At 57.0% G+C, this 21,776-nt stretch overlaps 1 protein-coding gene across 15 annotated transcripts in view; it reads right to left on the bottom strand.

Moving 5' to 3' along the window:
- Positions 1-21,776, bottom strand: part of CACNA1G (calcium voltage-gated channel subunit alpha1 G) — a 63,144-nt gene that overhangs the window by 31,987 nt on the left and 9,381 nt on the right. For all 15 annotated transcript variants that reach the window (XM_070560708.1, XM_070560695.1, XM_070560699.1 and 12 more), the window contains 7 exons: positions 19,719-19,878; positions 18,908-19,208; positions 18,647-18,739; positions 15,726-16,509; positions 13,527-13,903; positions 1,042-1,193; positions 63-248 (listed from right to left, as the gene is read on the bottom strand). In XM_070560708.1, coding sequence (XP_070416809.1) covers positions 63-248; positions 1,042-1,193; positions 13,527-13,903; positions 15,726-16,509; positions 18,647-18,739; positions 18,908-19,208; positions 19,719-19,878 — 2,053 coding nt within the window. The remainder of the gene's footprint in view (positions 1-62; positions 249-1,041; positions 1,194-13,526; positions 13,904-15,725; positions 16,510-18,646; positions 18,740-18,907; positions 19,209-19,718; positions 19,879-21,776) is intronic.

The raw sequence follows: 21,776 nt of genomic DNA, 5'->3' as shown, positions 1-21,776 counted from the left end.
CCAGTACCCCCTGCCCCTCGGGCCCCTCTCCCGGCCGGCAGAGATGCCGCACCTGCCCTCACCTGAAGATGAAGATGAAGAGCATGAGCAGCATGCAGAAGGTAGCCACGTTGTCCATGGTCTTCATGAGCACCACGAGCTGCCGCTGTAGCGCCGGCAGGAAGCGCACCAGCTTCAGCACCCGCATCAGGCGGAAAGTCCGCAGCACCGACAGGCCGCCCCCCTGCTGGCCCACGATCTCCCACACACTGCGAGAGAGGGTGGTCTGAGTCCATGCACACTTGCCCTCCCCCTGTCCCTCCCTTTGAGAGGGCCCAGCAGCACCTGAGGGCCTGGACTGGCCGGCACACCATGAGAAAGTGGGGCACAGATGGGCCCTCGGGCCTCCAGGCAGGAGCCTCCAAGATGGCAAGGTTTTGCGTGACAGCTCCAGCCCTCTCCACCCGCCCCTCCAGGCCGGAGATCACATCCTGGCAATGGACAGCCCTCTCCCTCAATCCAGCCAACGCAACAGCATCAAGTTATAGAATATTTGCTTTGTTCCTTTCTAATGAAATCTAAAACCAATTCCAAAAAGCAATAAAGCAGTTCTCCTGGCCCCAGGCCTGGGGGCACAGAGCACTTTCCCAAGGTCTTGGAAACCCTAAAGCAAGTCGCTGGCATCTGAGATGGTTTCCAAGCACTTTGCAAGCAAGGACAGCTAACTGGGCCTCATTCCTTCTCCAGCTCCTCTCCAAAGCCAACTCCCCAGTCCTCACCCACCCCAGGCCTGTGTCGGGTAGAGGATAAGGAGCAGAAGTGGGGAGAGGAGACTGCAGAGGGGCCCAGCCAAAGGACATGTGAGGCCAAGCTCTGCCTGAGCAAGCTAGGGCCGAGGGAGAGGATAGAGTAGAGTGTGGGGGCACAGAAAGGCCGCTCCTGGGGGAGTGGCAGGTCCTGTGGGTCAATGGCGCCTGACTCCAGACCCCTCCACTCCAGAGGAACAGGCTGCATGGCTCCGTGCTCCAAGCACAGAGAGAGAGAGTAGAGGGGCAGTTATACCTGATGACAACAATGACGCCATCGAAGATGTTGTAGGGGTTCTTGATGTAGCCAAAGGGACCGTACACGAGCAGCTTCAGCAGCATCTCCAGGGCAAAGAGGCTGGTGAAGACGATGTTGCTGATTTCCAGGGCGTTGGTAAGCTCCTCGGGCTGGAGGGTAGGGTAGGGTATGAAGCAGCTGCAGCTTGTCCCTGAGCCCCTCATGTCAGTCCTCCCAAACACGGAACCGCAGGGAGAGGAGGAGCAGGAACAGCAAGATGGGGGAGGGGCCCATGGTGGTGCTGGATGCTCAGGCTCATGGGGAGAACCCTCCCCGATAGGGTCCATGAGGAAATGCATTCAGGGGCAGCCACCACACAAAACCCTCGGCCCCCAGCCCTTCCCAGCTCTGGGTCTCAGATCCTGGGGCCACAGCCTCACCTGAGGCTTGTGCTGTGGGTTCTGCCCACCTCCTGCTGGGATCTCCGAGACCCATCCTGTCCTTTGCTGACATGTCAGCTCGTGGGCCCAGGCTAGCAGCGCTGGTGACAGTGCTGGCCAACGTCACAGGGCGATTGCCAAGGCCTCACGCGCATACCCAGTCACACAGCCACACGCAGTCACACGTGCTCTACAATTACTCTCTGGACTTGGCAGCCTTCTCTTGAACAACTGTTAGCTACACTGCTTCCTGCCAGACACACGCACACACAAACACTCACACACACATACCTATGCATACACACACAAACACACACGTGCACACAAACACGTGTACAAGCATACACATGCACAAACACACTCACACAAGTACACACACACACGCACACATGCAAACATGCTTACAGGCAGAAGGGAGACCCCAAGACTGGTTGTCATAGACGAGGAGGCACCTGAAGCTGCTACCTGAGACTAGGACCCCTGGGTTAATTCTCAGCCTATCTTATCAACTCACTGTGAGACCTTCAGCAGGATTCGCAAACTCTCTGGCCAAACATAAAACACTGGAGGTAATTATTCTTATGCCCCTACCTAGGGCCTGGCACTGGAACCAAGGACATATCCAAGAGAGGTCATCAGAACTAATGACAAACTTGATCTCATCTGCTGTTCCAGCTCACTAGTCACCCCCTCCTTCCTCCTCCTTTCATTATTTTTTTTTCCTTTTTTCTCCCCAAAGCCCCCCAGTACATAGTTGTATGTTCTTCATTGTGGGTCCTTCTAGTTGTGGCATGTGGGATGCTGCGTCAGCGTGGTTTGATGAGCAGTGCCATGTCCGCGCCCAGGATTTGAACCGACGAAACACTGGGCCGCCTGCAGCAGAGCGCGCGAACTTAACCACTCGGCCAAGGGGCCAGCCCCCTCCTTTCATTATTAAGTGCCTACTGCATGCCTAGCAATGCACCGGGTATTACAGGAGCTGCACAAGCATGCCAGCCATGCTCCCTGCTCCCAGGAGCCCAGAGTCTAGCTGGAAACAAGTTGTACACACACAAAACAGCTGAATAACCACAAGAGGCCTTAGATGCTTCAGAGCCAAAATAAATTATCCAGACAGTAAATCCAAGAGTTCAGGGGAGAGAAGGCGAGGGAGGAGCACACGGGAAAAGCCCGAGTTGGAGGCAGCACTTGAAATGAACTCTGAAGAGTGAGTGAGGTCTCGGAGAGAGACGGGCAGGAAGACAGCATGGGTCGAGCACAAGGAATGAGCCTTGTTTGGGGAAAAAGGGAGAGTCAGTGGGGGCTGAGGGCTGGGGATACAGGGTAAGATATAATTGGTTCAATGTAGCCCACTGCCCACCTGATGGGGTGTCTTGATCACCCAAAAGCCCAAAGTCCATAGTAGCCGCTCAAGAAGTATGAGTTAAATAAATAACCAAACGAAGCCTTAGTCCGTCAGACACCTCCCCCTGTTTACCCAGCTGCCTCCTCTGGCTGGCTGCCCAGGTAGGTCACCCAAGCATGGAGCCAGGCCCTGGGCACCACCAAATGTATCCTAATGGCCCCAATCCATGTGGCCAGCCTGGGCGAGAAGTGGGGAGAGCTGGTAGGAAGGGCCTTTTGACTGGTGGGTGGACATGTGTGGGGTCAATGGCTACTCAGAAGGAGACCAGCTCTCAGCTTGTGCATGGATTCTTTCCAAAGGCAGGGCCCAGGGAGCAGAGCCAGGATCAGCAGGCAGGGCCTCGAGCCAGCTGTCCAGAGAGTGAGTGGCTGTCGTGTGGGCTGGTGTGGCATGGAACCCATTGCTCTAGCAGATTTTGAGCGAGTCTTTGCTCCCCAGACTGCGAGTAGGGACAGGAAGAGGACTGTCACCTGACCTTGTGAAGGGGGTCACAGAGATAAAACCTTTAGTCCCTCCACATGAGCATGGAGCAGGTGGTGGCGAAGGGGCCATTGGCATGACAGATAAAGCCCAGGGCTCAGACTCCTCCTGACTAAGTGGGCCCCCCCACTCTGTGCTCTCAAGTCCAGTCTGCTGGGGAAGCCATGGTCAGTGAGCCTGCCTCCCGGTCACTCTGCCACCTGCCCTGCTTCCTATCCTTGCATTGGATAAAGATGATGAGCACAGACCACACAGGTGTGACGCTGTGCAGTTCCCTGGCTCACCATGTGTGTCACCTCATGCCATCCACACAACAGCCATCACACCCTCGTTTAACACAGCAGAAGAGGTCAAGAGATGGTGAAGGACTCATTCAAAGTCACAGGGCGAGGAGAACCAGAGAGTGGGCCCCAATCCCACCTCACTCTGATTCCAATACTAGATTGTCAGGATGCAAACCGCACCCGGGGGACAGCGGGGAGCCCATGAAGCCAGACACGTGCATGGACTGAAGACCTCATGTGTCTTCTAATGTCTATAAAATGATATTTCACATGAGCACAGATGGACGAATGAAGAACAAGTCGATGTGAAAGCACAGCTGAGGTGCACTAACAAAGAGGGGCTTTTATGGCGCATAAATTATACCCCAAAAAAGCTACCAAAAAGAAAAATTAATCAAACGTTTTTTTAAAAAGTAGCTGAAAGCACTGTAGCTTTTTGGATCACATATTTAGTCAATCAGTGGATCATAAAAGTACAATAACTGCTGGGCGTGGAGAGGGAGGGTGTTCTAGTCATTTCCTGGTGTTACGGACGACAGGGTTGCTGCAGCCTGAACCCAATGGCTCACAGACACACACATGCCCCACTCACCTGCACACCAACCAAGAACCTCATCAGAAGGGGTGGTGGTGGTGCAGGGCGCCCCCCAGGCCTGCATCACTGTCCTTGTCAAGGGGGAGCGGCAGCAAAGGCTGGAGTCCCCACCCGGCCAGTCCAGGCAGCTCCAGGACTGTAGAAGCCGGTAGAAAGGAGGGCCGGGCACTCTTCTGGGCCTGCCCTCGCCCACCTCACTGCACACACTTAGGAGCAATGCCCCTTCCCTTCCAGGGCCTCCGTATCCCCCGTGATCCCTGGGAAAAAAGCCTTCCCCCGCAGACAGCCAGGTCTGTCCAAGTTACTAAATCGGAGGCTGGGAATGTTCCGCAAACTCAGGATGAGGACGCAGAGACACAATCTTAGCAACACGGTTGCCCCAGGGACCAGAGCTGCGGTCAGGGCCACTGTAGCTGAAAAGGGACAGGGAGGGAGCCAACTTCTGTTACTACCCTCCACGGCCCCGCACTGTGAATACCTTCCTCCCAGGACTTCATTTCCTCCCTGCTCACAACTAAACAAGGGAGGGACAGGAGCCTCCTAGATGGCCGAGGAAACCGAAGCTCTGAGAGGTATGGTAACTTCATGGAGGTTACACCGCTGGCTTAGACAGGTGCAGAGCTAGGTCTGCCTGGACTTTCCTCTGCATCTTTCCACACTGCTGCCCCCTCTACCCTGACAGCCCATCAGACACACACAAGCCCATCAGGGGTTACCAGCCTCCCCTCACTGACTCTCCCCTGCTGCCAGGAAGTCCTTTCTCAGGTCCAGACTGCATCCTCCCTCCTGTTCACAGATGTCGAGGCCCAGTGGGGGCTTCAGCGAGTTGAGGCCTGGCAGCCTGAGTTTCTCCCACCCAGAGGCCCCAGGCTCTTCTCTGGGCTGACGCTAATTGTAAATTTCCCATCTTCCAACACTTCCCTTCCCCTCAGCCTGCCACCTGGAACAACTGCGGCCCCAGCTAAGCTGCTAAGCTGTTCAGTACTTCCCAGCACCAGGCCCCTGAAACTTACAGCACCTCCATCACCCAGCCCTTAAAGAGCCCACAGTGTGCACACCCTGGTGGTACAAGGTGGAGTTGAACCTGAACGCAGGAGGCCTGCCAACTCTGAGACTTCCGACCTGTGTGACCTTGGGCGAGTCCCTTAACATCTCTGATCCCCGGTGGCCTCCTCTGTAAAACAGAGTAATACTACCTCATGGCAAGTCTGCTCTGCAGAACACAGGAGTTAAAGCCTGTGAAAACGCCCAGCCCAGAGCACGCTCAGGTGGCCCTGTGGGCACTGCCAGTGGAAGCAGGCCTCAAACATGGCAGGAGAAAGAGCCTGCAAGGCTACAACCAAGCACCACGCTGGGGGTCAAACCAGGAGCACCCCAGGAGCTCAAACCCAGCGGAGATGAGTGGGCCAGTGGGGCAGGCATCCCCATCTCGGGGCAGCACGAGCAAAGGTGCCGAGGAAGGAGGGTGCAGGGACCAAAAATCAAGTGGTCTGCCCTGGTTACAGGGTGGGAGGGACCCGTGGGGGACAAGGTTGCAAGGTCAGCAGGGCCCAGGCAGAATGGCCTTGACTCTGCTCCATGACGCAGGCTGGACTTGCCTCTGCCCGCAATGTTGCCATTGAGGCTTCTGAGGGAAGGGAGGAGATGTGCAAAGAAGTGTATTAAGAAGATTAATCTGGCTGCAGTGGTGGCAGCATGCAGAGGGCTTGGAGAGACCAAGAGATGGAGACCAATTAGGGGATACTGCAGCGGTCCAGGCAGGAGGCCTGAGAGCCAGCTCTGGCTAACAGTGACATGCAGGGAAGTCTCAAGGGGGTGAACAAGCCAGACCAGAGCTGAACGGAAGCCTGGACGAGTCACCCCAGCCCTGCCCAAGCGCCACTCCCACCCCCATCTCCTCAGCTCCCACTTGCTCCACTGACCCTGAAATCTCTGCTCCTCAGCTCACCTCACTTCTGCTTTTGACAGTCCTGCCTGCTCCTCCCACACATCCAAGGGAAGTGGTCCAGATGGACCGCAGTGATGGGGTGAGTGTCACTGGGTCAGTGGGAGGCGAGTCTTCAAGGAGGTGTGGGAAGTCAGGGGACACCTGAGTGTAGGAGGTTTCCAGGAAATCCCACAGCCCTCATCACACAGGCCTTGCCCTTCGCTGTCCCCATGGATGCTCTCCAGCTTGGAGCTTTGCCTGTCTAAACATATCTCCTTCAGGTCCCTGGTGCGCACTGGGCCCACCGTTAGGTGTCATTGTGTCCCACTGCCTCCTAACCAGGGGATGGCTTTAGCCCTTCCCCACAACCTCCCGCCAGCTCCCCGAAGCCACCCCAAGTAAACACACAAGCTAAGTAGGCACAGGGCACCCACAGTGCTCACTCGGCTTGGAGACAGCGAACCCAAAGCCCTTGCCACTTACCATTCTGGAGCTGTGGCCCCTGCCCCTCACCCGCCCACACAGCCTCTCAGCCCGGAGTCTACGGTGAACTGTTTAAAGGCTGTCCTCATGCCGCAGACCTTAGAGGGCTCCTGTGCTGCCCAGTCTCAGCCCAGGTAAGTCCCCACCCCCTCCGCCTCTCTGCTGCGGCTGTCAAATTGCTGAGCATCGCTAGAAAGTCACGAACCAGTGCTGACTGGACAGGCGATGCCCTGCTGGGGGCCCCATGGCCGCTCCGTACCTTTATTCACTCTCCTCTGTTGCTGGTCTCTCCCCCAGGGCTGCCCCAAACCTCCCTCTCCTTGGCTCCCATCCCCACTCCCAACCTGGCCTCCTGCTTCATGGGGCTCTGCTTCCCTCCCGCAAACAGCTCTGCGTCCTGCAGCCTGCTCATCTCTCTTCCCCGCTTGGAAAGGAGCCGGCCCCTCCTCCACCTGCACCTCCATCTCGCCCCCGCCCCCGGGCTCCCCTGGGCCGCATTCCATTCCATCAGTTATCCCTGGTCCCCCAGCTTCTCCGATCTCCTTTCTCCTGCCTGAAGGCAGAAACCTTCAGGGAATCCAGGCCCATTCACCCCTGAACCCCAGGCCCCACCACTCCAGCTCTCTCCAAGCCCTCTTCCCAGCCCTCCTCTTAGTGGATGCCTTGGCAGCATCTGAGCCTGCTGCCAGCCCTTCCTGCCTGATGGCCGCCTCCCCTCACTTTCCTGACCCTGTGTGGCCACCTCCTGCCGTCCTAGGACTCCTCCCCTGCTGCCCTTCTCCCCTCAGGCCAGCGTTCCTCAGATCCCAGTCTGATCCCACTCCCTCCCCTTGGCTCCCCGCTCCTCGGCCATCTTCACCTGTCACTGGAGTGTAGACGACACTAAACAATCCCTCCAAGCCCTAGGCTCCTCACCCAGCGAGCCTGCCTGACAGCCTTCCCGGGAGGGCCCATGGCCCCTCCAGGGCAAATGCACCACGTCCACCCTCTCACCTCCTCTCCCAAACTCCCTCTTCCCGACTCCCCAGCTCCATCGCTCTCCAGGATTCTGTCCCGAACTCCGCAGTGATCTGGGAGTCACGCCTGCCCTCATCCTTCCAGCAGCAGGTGCCCCGGCCCACACACCCTGCCAATGGAAGTGCTGTCCCCCACCCCCACGTTCTCCCTGCCACTCCCATACTTGGGGCCCTTATTGCCTCTGATCTGAGCGACAGAAATAGCCTCTGGGCCCCTCCTCCAACCCAGCCGGCACCTACTGGAAGCTCCGGCTTCCTTCAACACTGCTGGACTCATGTCAGTCCCGCTCTGACACCTCGGGTGCGGGTGAGGGGAGGCAACACGGCTGTCCTTCACAGAGTCCCATGTCACCCTGTGCATTCCCACGCCAGGCCGCTGAAATTTCCTCCAATCCCTCCCCGCAGACCTCTCTGCTCCCAGCCCCAGCTGCCAATCCCACTTATCTTTCAAGGCCCCTCTCAAAAGGCCACCTCCTGCAGGAAGCCCTTCCAAATCCCCCACCTGGTGTGAGCATCTCTCCTCTGCCCCAGAAGCCTCCCTTACAGCGTTTGGCATAATCATCCGTGAAGCAGAACGGACTTTTCCGTTAGAAACTAAGTTTCTCAGGCGCTTCTGGCTCTGCCCCCCCAGCCTCCTGCCGTTCTATTATTCCATTCCAGCGTGCTGTGCACAGGAGGTGCTGCCCGTGGCTGCTGAATTAGAGGAGCCTGGAGCCGGAGGGAGCCTGGAGGAATGCGAGCATCCCCTTCGCTGGCCACCAAAAGCCACCCTTCTCCCTCCCACCTGGAGATCCTTCGAAAGTCTGGGGCCAGGGCAGCTGCAAAAGGATTATCATCCGAAGTCCTGCTCGGCCCCCAGCCCCAATTCCTCAGCCAGGGTTCCTCTGCCTGGAGGCCATGGACTCCTGGGAGGCCCAAAGGATAGGCTTGGGGTGGGAGGCGTCCATAAGCCCTTGTCCTCACAGGCCACATTTGGGGTGTCTATGCATGTATGTATTTTCTAGGTAGAGGGTCCCTTCCTTTCAGAAGAATCCAAAAGGAGTCTGTGAACCCCCTCAGAAGTTAACACCTACCACATCTGGACTTTCCCCCACCCCACCCCCAGCTTCTCTCGCCTTGAAGAGCCGACCTCACTCACTTATAAATAGAAACCCTCCCTGGACACGGATCTAGAGTGACAAGATGGGCCCAGAGTCTGAGCAACGAGCAGAATCATCACCTGCCCTGTCCTCTCCCAGCCTGAAAGGCCGTCTACTCTGGACCCTCCTTCTCTCCCATCTGTAGCCCAGGAGACCACAGGCTGCCTGTCCCTACCCCAACCCCACACATGCTGTTGTCCCTCTTCTAGAAAATGAGGCTAGCCCCTGTCCTCAGCAAGCCACAACCAGGAGGGGGATGATTAGGAAGCTCCTGTGTCCCCAAGACCCCATCCCTACACCCTCCCCTCCTCCTGGAGGGGCCTTGCGTCAGTGCAGACCCAGGTGGAGGCAGGGTCCAGGAAACAACCTATCTTCTGAGCTCCACAGCCTACTGGCTATGTGCCGGGATGTCCCATAGGCACCTTGTGTGCAAAGTCCTCCAGCCCAAATCTGCTCAAGCCCCAGTGCTCCCACCCCAGACAGAAACATAGGTGTCACCCTTGCAGCCTCCTACCCCCAGATATCCAGTTGGTGATGAGTCCTGCAGATTCAGACACCTGCCAGGTCTTCCCAGCCCTCACCTCTCCATCTCCAGGGACAGAGATGTATGAACTGCCTGGACCACTGTAGTAGCCCTCTCATTGGCCTCCCTGCCTCCTGTCTCCCCTCCCTCCCTCCTGCTCCCCACATAGCTTCTGGAAGACTTTTGATAGAATGCAAACCTACTCATATCATTGACCTGCTTAAAACGTTTGTTAGGGACCTATTATCTTCAGGACAAAATCCAAACTCCTTCCTATGCTTCTCAGGACCTGGCCCTGAGTTTTTTTCCAAATTCAACTCGTGTCACTTGCCCATCCCAGCCCCCACCCAGTGCCCTACTCATTCTGAATTCCTTATAAACCTCTCCTTCTGATGTCTGGTGTCTCTGGCCCTCCCCTAGGCTGTGCCTTACCCTCCACCCTTCACTGGGTACATCCCACTCTTCCTTCAAACTCAGCTCCCAGGCCAGGTCAAGCCCTCCCTGAATTATTTCCCCAGGCTGGGTCACAGGCTACTCCTCCGTGTATCTTCTCTGAGCATGTACTACAAGTAAATGGGACAGTTGACTGGTCAGTGACTTCTTTGAGAGGATGGATGCAGTGCCTCAGACTCAGTGGTGTGCTGGAGACCCCTTGTGCACATCTCTTCCCATCTCCACATTCAGTGACATCATGTTGGTGGCTTGAAATTGGCCACGGAGGGAGCATTTACACCACGGAAATTGGCAAACACTACAGACACCACAAATCAGAACATTTTTTTCTTTTTTCTTTTTAAAGGTCTAGTTATTAAACCTTTATCAGCATGCCACTGCCTAGGCCACCTCCCATGCACAGGAAATGGTGTGCAATGGATGGATGGATGGATCGATGGATGGATGGATGGATGGGTAATTCACAAGTTCTTCGTTCCATGTACTGCCCCCTAGTGGATGGGCACACACATGGTCTCCCTCCATCAGATCATCAGGTCCCACTTCCTCCCCTTAAGTCATATTCTTGCTCCCTCCTCAGTGTTCTGTGTCCTCCTCACCAGGCCCTCTGGGCAAACCAGTCCTGCCAATTATCTAGCAGTGGTGGGTTAAGGGGTGGGGAAGCAAGAGAGTGCGGACAGCCTGGGACCTGCTTTGGGTAGAACGGGGATGATAAAATGGGGGCTTCTTCAACGTCTCGAGTCAAGACGTTGGTAGAGGAGGTCAGGAGTGGCACTGCCATCCCCAGCAGGGAAACTGAATGATGGGTAAGGTAGGTGACAGTGGGAGAGGATAGGCTGGAGAGGGCGGCAGCAACAGGGCTCCTCCCCCACGGAAGCACCAGCAACACCCTCCCCAGAGCCCCCAATCTGATCAATACCAGGATGGATGGACACAATCGCCTCATTAAGGGCATTGCAGGGGGACCAGGAGCCTTTGGCCATTGCCCCTCTCAGCATCTGCTGACACTCTCCCTTGCTGTCTCTCTCAGCTCTCTTCCTCAGCTGGCCCCACCTCTCTCCTCAGTCTGCGAGGCTCCCTCTAAGCCTGTCTCTGTCCTCATCTACATCTGGGGTTCCGTCTCTCTCTTCAGCTCCCAGTCTGTATCTCTCTGTCTCTGTCATCCCTACGTCTCTGTGCCTCCACCTGTCTCTGTCTCCTCCCCGTGAGACTCCATCTCCCCCTCTATATCTCTGTCCCACTTGTCTCTGTGTCTTTATATCTGCCTCCCTCCCTCCGGGTCTCCATCTTGCCCTCTGTGCCCCCATCTCCCTGTCTCTGTCTCCCTCTTTCTCTGTCTCTGTCTCCTCTGCTGTGTTTCCATCTCTCTCTCTCTGTCTCTGTCTCTCGGCCCAGCATCTCCTCACTCTCCTCCCCGCCCCCCCCCACCCAGCCTGCTCAGGCTCCAGGGCCCAGATGGCGGGACGTTCACGCCGCAGTGCCTGCAAGCACAGGGCCATGGCTGCTTCTGGGACGTCTCACCACCCCCAGACTCTGAGCCTGCCGGGCAGCAGTCAGTTATCCGTCCGGCCTGCTGGGGACTCCCACTCACCCCTATGGGGCCCTCGGCAACCAGGTATTGGGACAAACGCCTCCATGGAGCAGACATGGTGCTACCACTGAGTAGGGACTCCCTGCTGCTGAGGGCTTGGGGGGCCCATCCCTGACTTTCCTTAGGAATTTGGGCAAGGAGATGCTGCAGGCATCCTTGACTGATCGCTTTTACTTCCTCCCCAAGGGGCTGTTCTTCTTGACATCTACCTGAAAGCCCTCTTGCTGCGGCTTCATCTGCCCTCAGTTTCTGTGACTCAGCTTCTTCCCAGTGCAGTTAAGCCTCCACCAGCAGCATCAGCTGGGCAGAGATTGCTGGGCACGCCGTCCCCCAGGGGGAGGCGCTGAGGAGGTGCACCCTGGGGGAGGGGCATCTGACCAGGGCCAGATCTGAGGTGAGGGAGAGGAGGTTGACGTCAGGCTCAGGAGCTGGGGTAATGGGAGGTTAGGGGCTTTCATGACGGGTCCCTGCAGCAGAAAATGCTGCCCCTGCCAGCCCAGCGGAGCAGAGTGCCTCTCCCCGGGAGGCTGGCTGAGCGGGCTTGTGTACACACACCCACGCCCCATGCGCCTAGACACAACACGCCCACCACAGTGCCACACTCTGCACCTGCTGGCATTGTCACCCGTGTCCTGCCCCCCTGCACCTCACCTCCAGAGGGAGGGAACAGGGCATAGCTGGCTGTTCAGGCAAGAGGAACAGGCCACAACTTGGTACGATGGTGATGGGGGAGGGGCTGGGGCTGGGGTGTGCCTGGCCAGACGGGGCAGTCGGAGTAAGAGCTGAGTGCTCACAACACGGCAGAGAGAGAGTCAGCGCAGTCGGGGGCCGGAGCTTCAGATCATTTCCCATCGCCTCCAGCCCCGGTGGATCTATGATCCCCAGCCTCGACCCAGACCCCCTCTCCCCTTCCCCTGGGCACCATTCGGCAGAGCCCAGGCCCCGCCCTGTGGTCACTCCCCCGACACACACCCGTGCAGGCGCCCCCTTCACACTCCAACCCCGACCCGCCTCTACCCCTGATTAGGGGGTTGGGGAGGTCCGTAGCCACGGTTCCATAGCAGGAAAAGTCAGGTTCTGGCGGCCCAGTCCCCTCCCCGAGCCCCAGGGAGGCGAGAACATAGACGAGAAGAGCACAGAAGGGCCTGTGGACTGCAGCACCTGCCTGCCGCCTCCCTTTTTCCAGGAATCAGCCAAGGGGGTGACCTGGAAGGCCAAACTGGGAGGAAGGGCTGCCTTCTGGAAAGAACCCTATGCTCCCACCCCTAGTCCGTGTAGGGGGTGGGAAGTCAGTGGGGTCCCCGAGGCCACCCCTTCTGTCCTCACACAGCTCTGAGAGGGAGAATGCCTCCTGCCCATCAGCCCAGATCCCACAGCTTGCAGCCATTGGCCCCACAGAACGAGCCGCTCCTTCTTCCACACGACAGCCCTTCAAATATTTGGAGACAGCTTGCCAGTCCCTGCTGAGCCTCCTCTTCTCCTGACTAAACATCCTGCTTCTTAGAACGATTCCTCAAACACAATGGTTTCAAGTCCCCTCGCCATGCTGGGCCCTCTCATCCACCCAGCGCCGCCTCGCTCACAGCAAGGCTCCCAGAATGGAGGCCAGGAGCAGATGGCCTCCCGCCCGACCCCGATAGGCCTTGCTTCCACGCAGGCACAGCCACCAACCCTCCGCTCCTCCCTCCTACCGACCCGGCCTCCTTCTGCCTCTAGGCAATCCCACCCCTAATACTGAATCAGGTGAATGAATGCTGAAGGGCCTGGCACTGCGCTGGGGGATCCCCCGACACCTTCTCTCCCCACCATATCTCCTCCAAAGACCCCAATCTCTTCTAGTGATTTGTCCCTCCAAAGAGGCCTTACCCACATCTGATGTTCGGCACTCATTCAAATCCTTCAAAGACCTTCTCCTCTGAGAAGCCTTCCCAGATAGCATATGCCCAGCTCAGACCCTGTCCCTGCCCTGGGCAATCTCCATACTCAAAGACTGAGTGACATTCACTGGTTGTTACTCTCCAGAGTCCCCATGCACTGCTGCATCTCCTCGTGTCCTCCTCCCTGCCCTGCAGGCTGGCAGCATGAAGAGGAAATTGAACACAGGAGGAGGGAGGCAAGGAAAGGAGGGTCCCCAGCCCCCAGGACGGTGCCCGTGCCCACACCCTACCTGCTCGTGGTATTCGATGCCCATGCTGAGTGTGTTGACCAGGATAGCAATCATGATCCCCCGGCCAAAGTACTTGCTGTCCACAATCTTCCGGAAGGTGTCACAGATCAGCCTCCAGAAGGCCAGCACAGAGTTGGGCTCCACGTCCAGCCCCAGGTTCCGTCGCCGCCGGCTGTGGGGGTCCCGGAGGTCGCCATGCTGGGCTTCCTGTGTGAACTCATAAACCGCCTCGCTGTCTGAATCAGGCATCTCGTGGCCAGCGAGCTCCACCTCCCCTGCCCCAGCCCGGGCACAGTAGGGGCAGCTGTCGGGGCCACAGGCTCCACTGTCTGCCTTCAAGCAAGGGCTGGAGATCTTGCAAGAGCGTTGGCAGGTGCCTGGGACAGAAGGGGAGAGGTTAGAGGTTCCCGGGTTTCTTACTTGGGGTGGCCCTTCCCTCTGAGTGTGCATAAAACGAGTGGGGGAGTTGGGAGTTGCTACAATGAGGGGGTGCTAGGCACTTAGGGGCCAGGAGAGCTGAAGGCCCTGCACCGTGGGCAGTCCTGAGCACTAGACTGCCTCCAAATGCCCATAGCATCCCACTGACAGTCACCGCTGGTGTCCTACGGTTCAGACAGGTGGCCTTGATGTCCTCTGAGGTCCTGGGCAGCTCCTATGCCCTAGGAGCCTTCAGCAAGGAGCCTAGACTCTCTCACCTTCCCAGGGAAGCCAGCCCTGAATCAACACTCCTCTGAATAGCATTTTCCAAGGCATTCTTAAGATACACACCCACACGTGTGGTCGTGTACATACACCAGACACGTACATGTGCACTAGATACACAGTTACACACACACATACATGCACCGCCAGACACATGCGTATCACACAATGCATGTGTGCCAGGCACATGCACACATGGGCACTCATACACACCAGACAAGAGCACCAGTCCTGGGTGCATACACATGCACCTACATATACCAGACACGTGTGCACACATAGGCACGTGAACACCAGACGTGCACGTACACATGCACACATACACACTAGACACCTTCATGCACACATACACACATACCAGACTGCATAGTGACCTATCCCAAAACATCAACATCCATTTAAATCCAGCTTTGATCATAGAAGATGAGAGCTGAAAGGAACCTCAGAGACCACCCAGGGGAAGCATGGACTCGAAGGCACCAGGCTCAGGGCAACGTTTCCCCTTCTGACTGCACACAGGAGGGCGTCAGTAAGCACCCACTCACAGCAATGACGGTCCCAGCCCTGCCTCTCACACAGGAGGGGGCTGAAACGTGCGCGTGTGCCACTGGCTTGTGTCCCGTGGCAGAGTAGTGGAAGAGCTGGCACAAGAACCTTCACACTGCGTTCTGCGATGGCACCTTCCTGTCCCAGCCCACATTCCCACATAACATCCCACAAATATACCACTTCTCCCACGTGCCGCATCCTTCCTGAAACACAGGCCCTGGGCTGCGGCTACAGTGAGTCTGCCTGTGGAGGAGGGCCTGCCGCCCCGTCAGACTGGGGGCCGCCCACAGGCGGTGAGCAGCTCACTTCCCCTAAGATGCTGGGTCCCACTCACAGCCACTTGAGGACTTGCTGCTTCCCTCTGGGGAGGGGATGAAACTCCTGTTTACAGAGACCCCTTAGCATGGGACACAGAGCTGGCCACAGTCACCCACCATTTCCCCTCTGAGCCTGGCAGTATAGAGCATGGGCCTCAAAGTCAAATGGTCCTGAGTCCACCCTTCACAAACAGCACAACCTTGGGCAAGTCACGCAACCTCTCTGAGCCTCCTTTTTCTCATGAGTGAAATGGGGACAATAAGAAAGCTTATCACCTAAAGTGTTGAGAGGATCCAATGGGATTCTGCCTGCAAAGCACATGACAGGCATGCAGCAATAGGTCCACAACTGTTAGGCATTATTGCAAACAGCTGGAGCAGAACACGCAGCACAGCTCGTTACACGAGAGTTATTGTTATTATTACAATGTAGGGATTATGATTCCCATCTTAACAGATGAGAAAATTAGGGCTCATGGAAGTGATGTGACTGGTTGAAGGTCCCAAGGCTGCAACGGGAAGAATGGGAATCTGAGCCTCGTCCTTCTGACTCCAGACCACCAGTCTTCGGTGGGATACCACCCAGCTCCTGGGCGAGGGGCACCAACACGCCCTCACCCAGCGTTCTCACCTGTACTATGTGTCTCTAGCAGCTTGTGCATGGAGCTGTAGGGCCCAGGTGGGATGTTGAGGCTGGTGAGGGTAGGGGGTCCAGAGGTGGGGGCCACCTCCACTAGTGCCTTGTCCTTCAGCATCTCTGGTGGAGGACTGGTGTGCACAGTGGGGTATACCTTCCCACTGCCCACAGTCCTGCCTGATGCCTCAGATGGTGACCTGGGAGGGGGCGCCTGGCAGCGGACTGGCTCCAAGTGGCAGTCGGCATGGTAGAAGCTGTGCACAGATTCTGTGCCCCCTGGAGGGCCCCCAGAGAGGGCGGGTGTCGAGGGTGGTGGCAGCATGAGCCGACGGGACCCGTTGGCATCCCTGTCCTGGATCTCCGGGCTGGCCCGGGGGGCCCGAAGCGTCCCATTTCCCAGGTGATAGTGGTGGTGATGGTGGTGGTGGTGGTGCACCAAGTGGTGGACGGATGGGCGGCGGTGGGAGCGAGAGCAGCTGCCGCTGGGCTGGGGCTCTGGGCCCCCTCGGGGTGCCGGGCTGCTCAGCAGCCCAGCCCGCACGCCCGCTGCCCGGGAGACTTGGGCCAGCCTGCGGGCTGCTTTACGGAGGATGTACACCAGGTACTTGAGCAGCTCCTCATAGCAGCTGCCCGGCTCAGAGAAGCTGGCCAGGGTGCTGGCGTTGGACAGGAACCGCACGCGCTGCTCCCGCATCAGCTGGCTTTCCCGCTGCTTGGTCTCTGAGAACTGCGTGGCGATCACCACCAGGCACAGGTTGATCATGAAGAAGGAGCCCACCTGTTGGGGTGGGGACAGGAAGAGGAGATGTCCTGAAGAAAAGGGAATCACAATGCCAGCCACAGCGTACCAAGCACTTCCCACGTGCCAGGTGCCGGGCTCCATGATTGCCTAAGCCTGATCTCATTTTATTCTCAGCATCGTCTCAAAAGGTGACACTTTTGTTATCTCCATCTTACAGGTGAAAAAAATGGAGGCTCAGCGAGGTCAAGGAATTTGCCCAAGATCATTCAGATAATGCACAGCAAAGCTAAGACTTGAGCCAAGCTCTGTGGAATTCCAAGGCATTGCTATTGATCACGATGCTGTCCTGCAACTCTCTGCCGCTAAACACACTCATCCTCGGAGAATCTGAGCACTCCGCCCCAATTCCCATTAGGAATAGAGAACGCTGTGGAAATGAATGCAATATTGGGGACGTGTGGTTTTCACATAGGATTCAATCTTTGAAATCTTGGTAAAAACATTGTTCACAAGACTCCTGCTGCTCGTCCCAATTCTAGCTGCGTGACCTTGAGTGAGACCCTTAACCTTGGGGCTTCAGTATCCTCATGACCATTGCCTTACCTGTATCCCTTTTCCCTGTTCCCTCCCCTCCCCCAGATGGGCTGAACCCTGAACCCATGCCTCAATTTCCCCAGGACTCTGGGATGGCCACTGCTGGACCAACAATCTAGAATGAAGGAAATGAATATTTATAGTGACAAAGCAGATTTTTTTTTTCTAGATTGTGTCCTAGTAATTATGATAATTAGCTTCACTAGTGTGATTTCAGAGAGCTGTTTGGAAAGATTTTTCAGGGGGTGTGTGGGCGGGTGGAAACCAGGCCCCTTACCTCCCTGTCTGCTTCCTTCCCCTGCCCCCAAGCCCACGGAGAGAAGCAGAGTGAAAAGACCACGTTTCTGCTTCCCCAAGCCACTGGCCCTGCCACCTGAGGTGACGGTGGGGGGATGGGGACAGGCCTCCAGCCCGGGCACTCTTCCACACCAGGGAAGCTTTCAAGGGCAGGAGAGGGTGGCCTCGAGGACTTGCTCTTTCTCAAGGCCTACCCTCTGACTGTCACTCACTAAGAGCTGCCTGAGTCTGTCTCCACCTCTCTCGGGAGCTTGTCCTAGGTCCTGCCTAGATCTTAATCTCTCTCCCTCGATAGCTGGTCCCCCTGTCTGGCTCTGCCACTGGCCTCTTGATGACACGGGGAAAAAGGCTGCACTTGGAATCGCTAGCCTGGGGTTGAGTTCTCAGCTCCAGTCACTTACGCAGCCCAGTGACCAAGCTCAGAGCTCTCGTTGAGGCGATGGGGCCACAGTCCCTGCACCTCACAGGGGACTATGACGATTAAGCAGACAGCAGATATTACAGCACACCTTAGCAGCAACGCCCCTCCCAGCAAGATTAATCCACAGCATGCAAAGCCCACGACGGGGTCAGACAAATGAGGAAACGTCAGTTTCCTCATCTGCAAGTGGAGACGGTAAGAGGATCGTGGTGGAGATTAAATGCACCTGCACATAGAAAGTGCTTAGAGCAGGGACTGTGCATAGTAAGTGCTCGATAAATACCAGCTATAAGTAGTAACAATTACATTATTAACTACGAATGGTAGTGATTAAAACGATTAAATATTGCTACTTTTGCCTCTGCCTTCTGCCCTCGTAAAGTCTTGGAACTTCTGAGCTGGAAGGAACAAAAGATCAGGCAGTTTCTCAACACCGAATGACAGGAATTTGGGGTGAAACAATTCTACAATTCTTTGTTGGCAGGACTGTCATTTCAGGATGTTTATCATCTCCCCTCTGCCCCCCAACAAAATGCCAACAGTCCTGGTGAAAAACAGGACCACCCTTTGCCCTTTCCAAATGCCCTCTGGGAGAGGCAGCATCACCTTGGGTTGAGAATCATCCATTTTACTGATGAAGAAATGGATGCCCAGGGTTGGGGCTGGATGGGGTTGTAAGCGGCGGTAAGTGACAGTCAGACCTTGACCTTGGATTCCCTCCTGACTCGTCACAACAGGTGCCCTCTCTGCCTGCATCTCTCCGGGACTTGTCCTGAGACCAGGTAAGCCTTCCCCTCTCTGATTGCCCGACCTGTTTCCCCAGGATCCCCCATCCCCACGGGGGCCTGAGGAGTCACTCACGATGATGAGAAGGATGAAGTAGATGAAGTTGTAGAAGGAATGAGCATCCATCACGAAGTACATGATGTCGACCCAGCCCTCCAGCGTGATGACCTGGGGGGGTTGCAGAGGGGCAGGCTGACTCTGGGCCTCCTAGAGCCTCCTGCAGCCTCCTCCAGAAGCCCAGAACCCCCTCCCAACCCCGAGAATGACCGCTCCAAGCCTGGACTGTGTCCTGGCGCCTGCGTTCTGGAGAATCTCCCAGCGCCCAGGCTGCCCCACCTGGAAGATGGCGATCCAGGCATAGCCGATGTTGTCGAAGTTGATGGCACCCTTGAAGGGGTTGTGCTCCCCTGCGGAGCAGTTGGTGTAGTACTGGTTCCAGTTGACACAGGTGGTGTTGCTGGAGCTGTTGTAGGCCTCGTAGTCCAGGCCGCAGGGCGGGCCGCCGCCGCCCTCCCCGCGCAGCGTGGGCACGCTTCGGCAGGAGCGCATGCCATTCTCGCGCGGCTGGGAGCAGATGAAGGGGTTCTCGTCCTCGTTCTCCGTCTGGTAATAGCGCTCCAGGTCCACGCTCAGCGGGCTGCGGAGGGGACAGGGATGAGGTGGGAGCAGGGTTCTCCTGGGCGAGGGCCCGGGAACGGAGAGCTGGGTCAGTGCACTGAGGCATGCAGGATGACAGGGCAGGGGGCAGAGTTGGGGACAAGCACCGGGCAGGGGCAGAAACATGTGGGTGTGCATGGGGGGTGCCGGGAACATGAGGACTGAACGTGAAGCTGCAGAGTCAGGATGTTAGAAGCTTACATCCCAGAGCAGTGGCTTTACAACGTGCCTGCACATTAGGCTCACTGAGGGGCTTTTCAAAATCCCCGTGCCCAGGCTAAACCCCACACCAATGAAATCAGAATCTGTGGGGGTGGGACCAAGGCCTCAGTACATTTTTAAACTCCCCAATAACTCCAATATGTAGCCAAATTTGACAACCAGACAGGTCACCAGTGTGAGAACAGATATGTCAATACCAATGGGGACTGAGGGAGGTCCCAGCCCCACAACCACTCCCAGGTCACACCCCACCCCGGGCACCACTCACAGGGTGAAATTCTCGGGCAGGAAGCATCGGTTACGAAGCAGCCCTGCCCACAGCTGGACGCCGACGATGCCGAAGATGAAGAAGACGAAGAAGCAGAGCAGCAGGACGTTGCCCAGCATGGGCAGCGTGTCCAGCAGCAGCGTGACAAGGATGCGCATGCCTGTGGGGTCAGAAGCCACGCTGGGGGCGCCAGGCTGGCCGGGCTGGGCTGGCTGCCATGGGCCTGGCAGCACTCCCAGAGGGGGCCCACAGGGCCTCTGAGGCTGAGACGGCCTGGCTCAAGCTGGAGGGGAGACCGACAGACACCCCTAACTCTGTGGGCAGCCCTTGCAGCCCCTAACCCCTACCCATGAGCCCTCTCGGCCCGCCCATGTTAATCAGTGCTCAGGACCACCAAGGATGAGTCAGAGTAACTGCGGCTTCCACTCTCCTGCACTGCATCCCTCCTAACTCTCCCAACATCATCATGGGTGCAGATTTCTCCCCCAATTTACAGACGAAGATCGAGTTTCAGAGAACTGACGTGACTTGTCCAGTATCACAGAGCTGCTAAATGTAGGTGCCAGGACTTTCTGCTTCCGAATCCCACTCTGCAACACACACACACACACACACACACACACACACACGCACTCCCCTCCAACTTCCTTCTCTCACCAGACACAGTCACCTGACCTTTTTAAATTATCACCATCACAGTCGTTGGGGAAACTGAGGCAGAGAACCCAGGAGGGACGTTAGCAGGCAGGAGTCTCACTTTGGGAGCCAGCCCCTCAGCAGAGGCCTAGATGCCCTGCACTTTACTATGGTTCTGAGCCCCCTGCCCCGAGTCTTTTCTCTGCTTGGTCCAGATCCCCACATCAGGGCCTGAGGAGACTCAGGCTGACATCTCCAGTGGCCATCAATTAACAACCCCCTCCATAGGTTGAGCCACCACAACCCCGCCCCGACAAGCCCTCTTACAGATACTGCCCTCCCTCCCTACTCCAGGTCTAAGACCCAACCAGCGTTTGAACCAGCCCCCAGGCAACCAAGCCCTTGTCAAGCACACAGACCTCCAATGGCTAGTTTCTACCCCCAAAGTGCCGCTCACGGCCCCCCTACCCCCTCCAGGGAAAAAGCTTCTAAGCAGCAGCTAATTAACCCTCTTGGTGACTGCCGCTGCCCGGCCTCTGCCCCTCCCAGCCCAGTCTTCTCACTCAGTCCCTCTCCCCCTCCTGCAGCCCCATCCCCCTTCAGCTCCTCTGTGCTCCAACTGAGATCAATTCCTCAGGGTTTGCATTAAGGGAATTACACCGGTGGTTAGACAGAAGCCTATAAATCTGCCAGCCGTCACCTGGGGCGGGAGAGGAGGCACAGGCATACCCCTCGTCTAGAGCTCCTGTTAACACCAAAACACCCCAACGCCTGAAGGATGCACCGAGCAGCTCGCCCACCCAGAGGCAGCTGTATCTCACCCAGAGACACACACACACAGACACACACATGCACATACACACACACACACACAGACACACACACACACACACACACACACAACAAAGGGGGCTGCTGCTTCATCAGGCGCAGAGCCCCAGAAACATGCCCCCCCCCCACTCCTGGGACTGCAGCAGGGACCATCTGCAGCTTGTGTAGGTTGGGGAGTTGCAAAGGGGGCCTGAGTAAGGGTGGGGGGGCAGGATGTCGGGGGAGCTAGAGCTGCCAAAGCTGCGCTGGCTCAGGAAACCAATGCGGTTTAATTTAGATAATGGTCCCGGCAGTCAGTTGCTGCAACGGGTTGGAAGGGGGTGGGTGGGAAGGAGGAAGGGGACATGGGCAGGAGGGTGAGGCACAGAGTGGCCTTGTCTTGGGAGAAGTCATGCTCGGGTGGCCAGTGTGGTCTCACCAGGGAGAATCAGACTGTGTAGGAGGCTGTTCTGGCTAGAAAAGGCCATCACACTTTGCACCCACTCCTCCGGGCCCGCCAGCCTCTCCACCCCATTCCCACTCAGCCCTATTTCACTGGAGGGAAGGGGTCATCTGAGACATTTCTGACACTCTGACCCCAAATCAGGCAAA

This window comes from Equus przewalskii, chromosome 10 (assembly GCF_037783145.1).
Source record: "Equus przewalskii isolate Varuska chromosome 10, EquPr2, whole genome shotgun sequence".
NCBI classification, from domain to species: Eukaryota; Metazoa; Chordata; class Mammalia; order Perissodactyla; family Equidae; genus Equus; species Equus przewalskii.
This window is presented reverse-complemented; position numbering and strand designations above follow the sequence as displayed.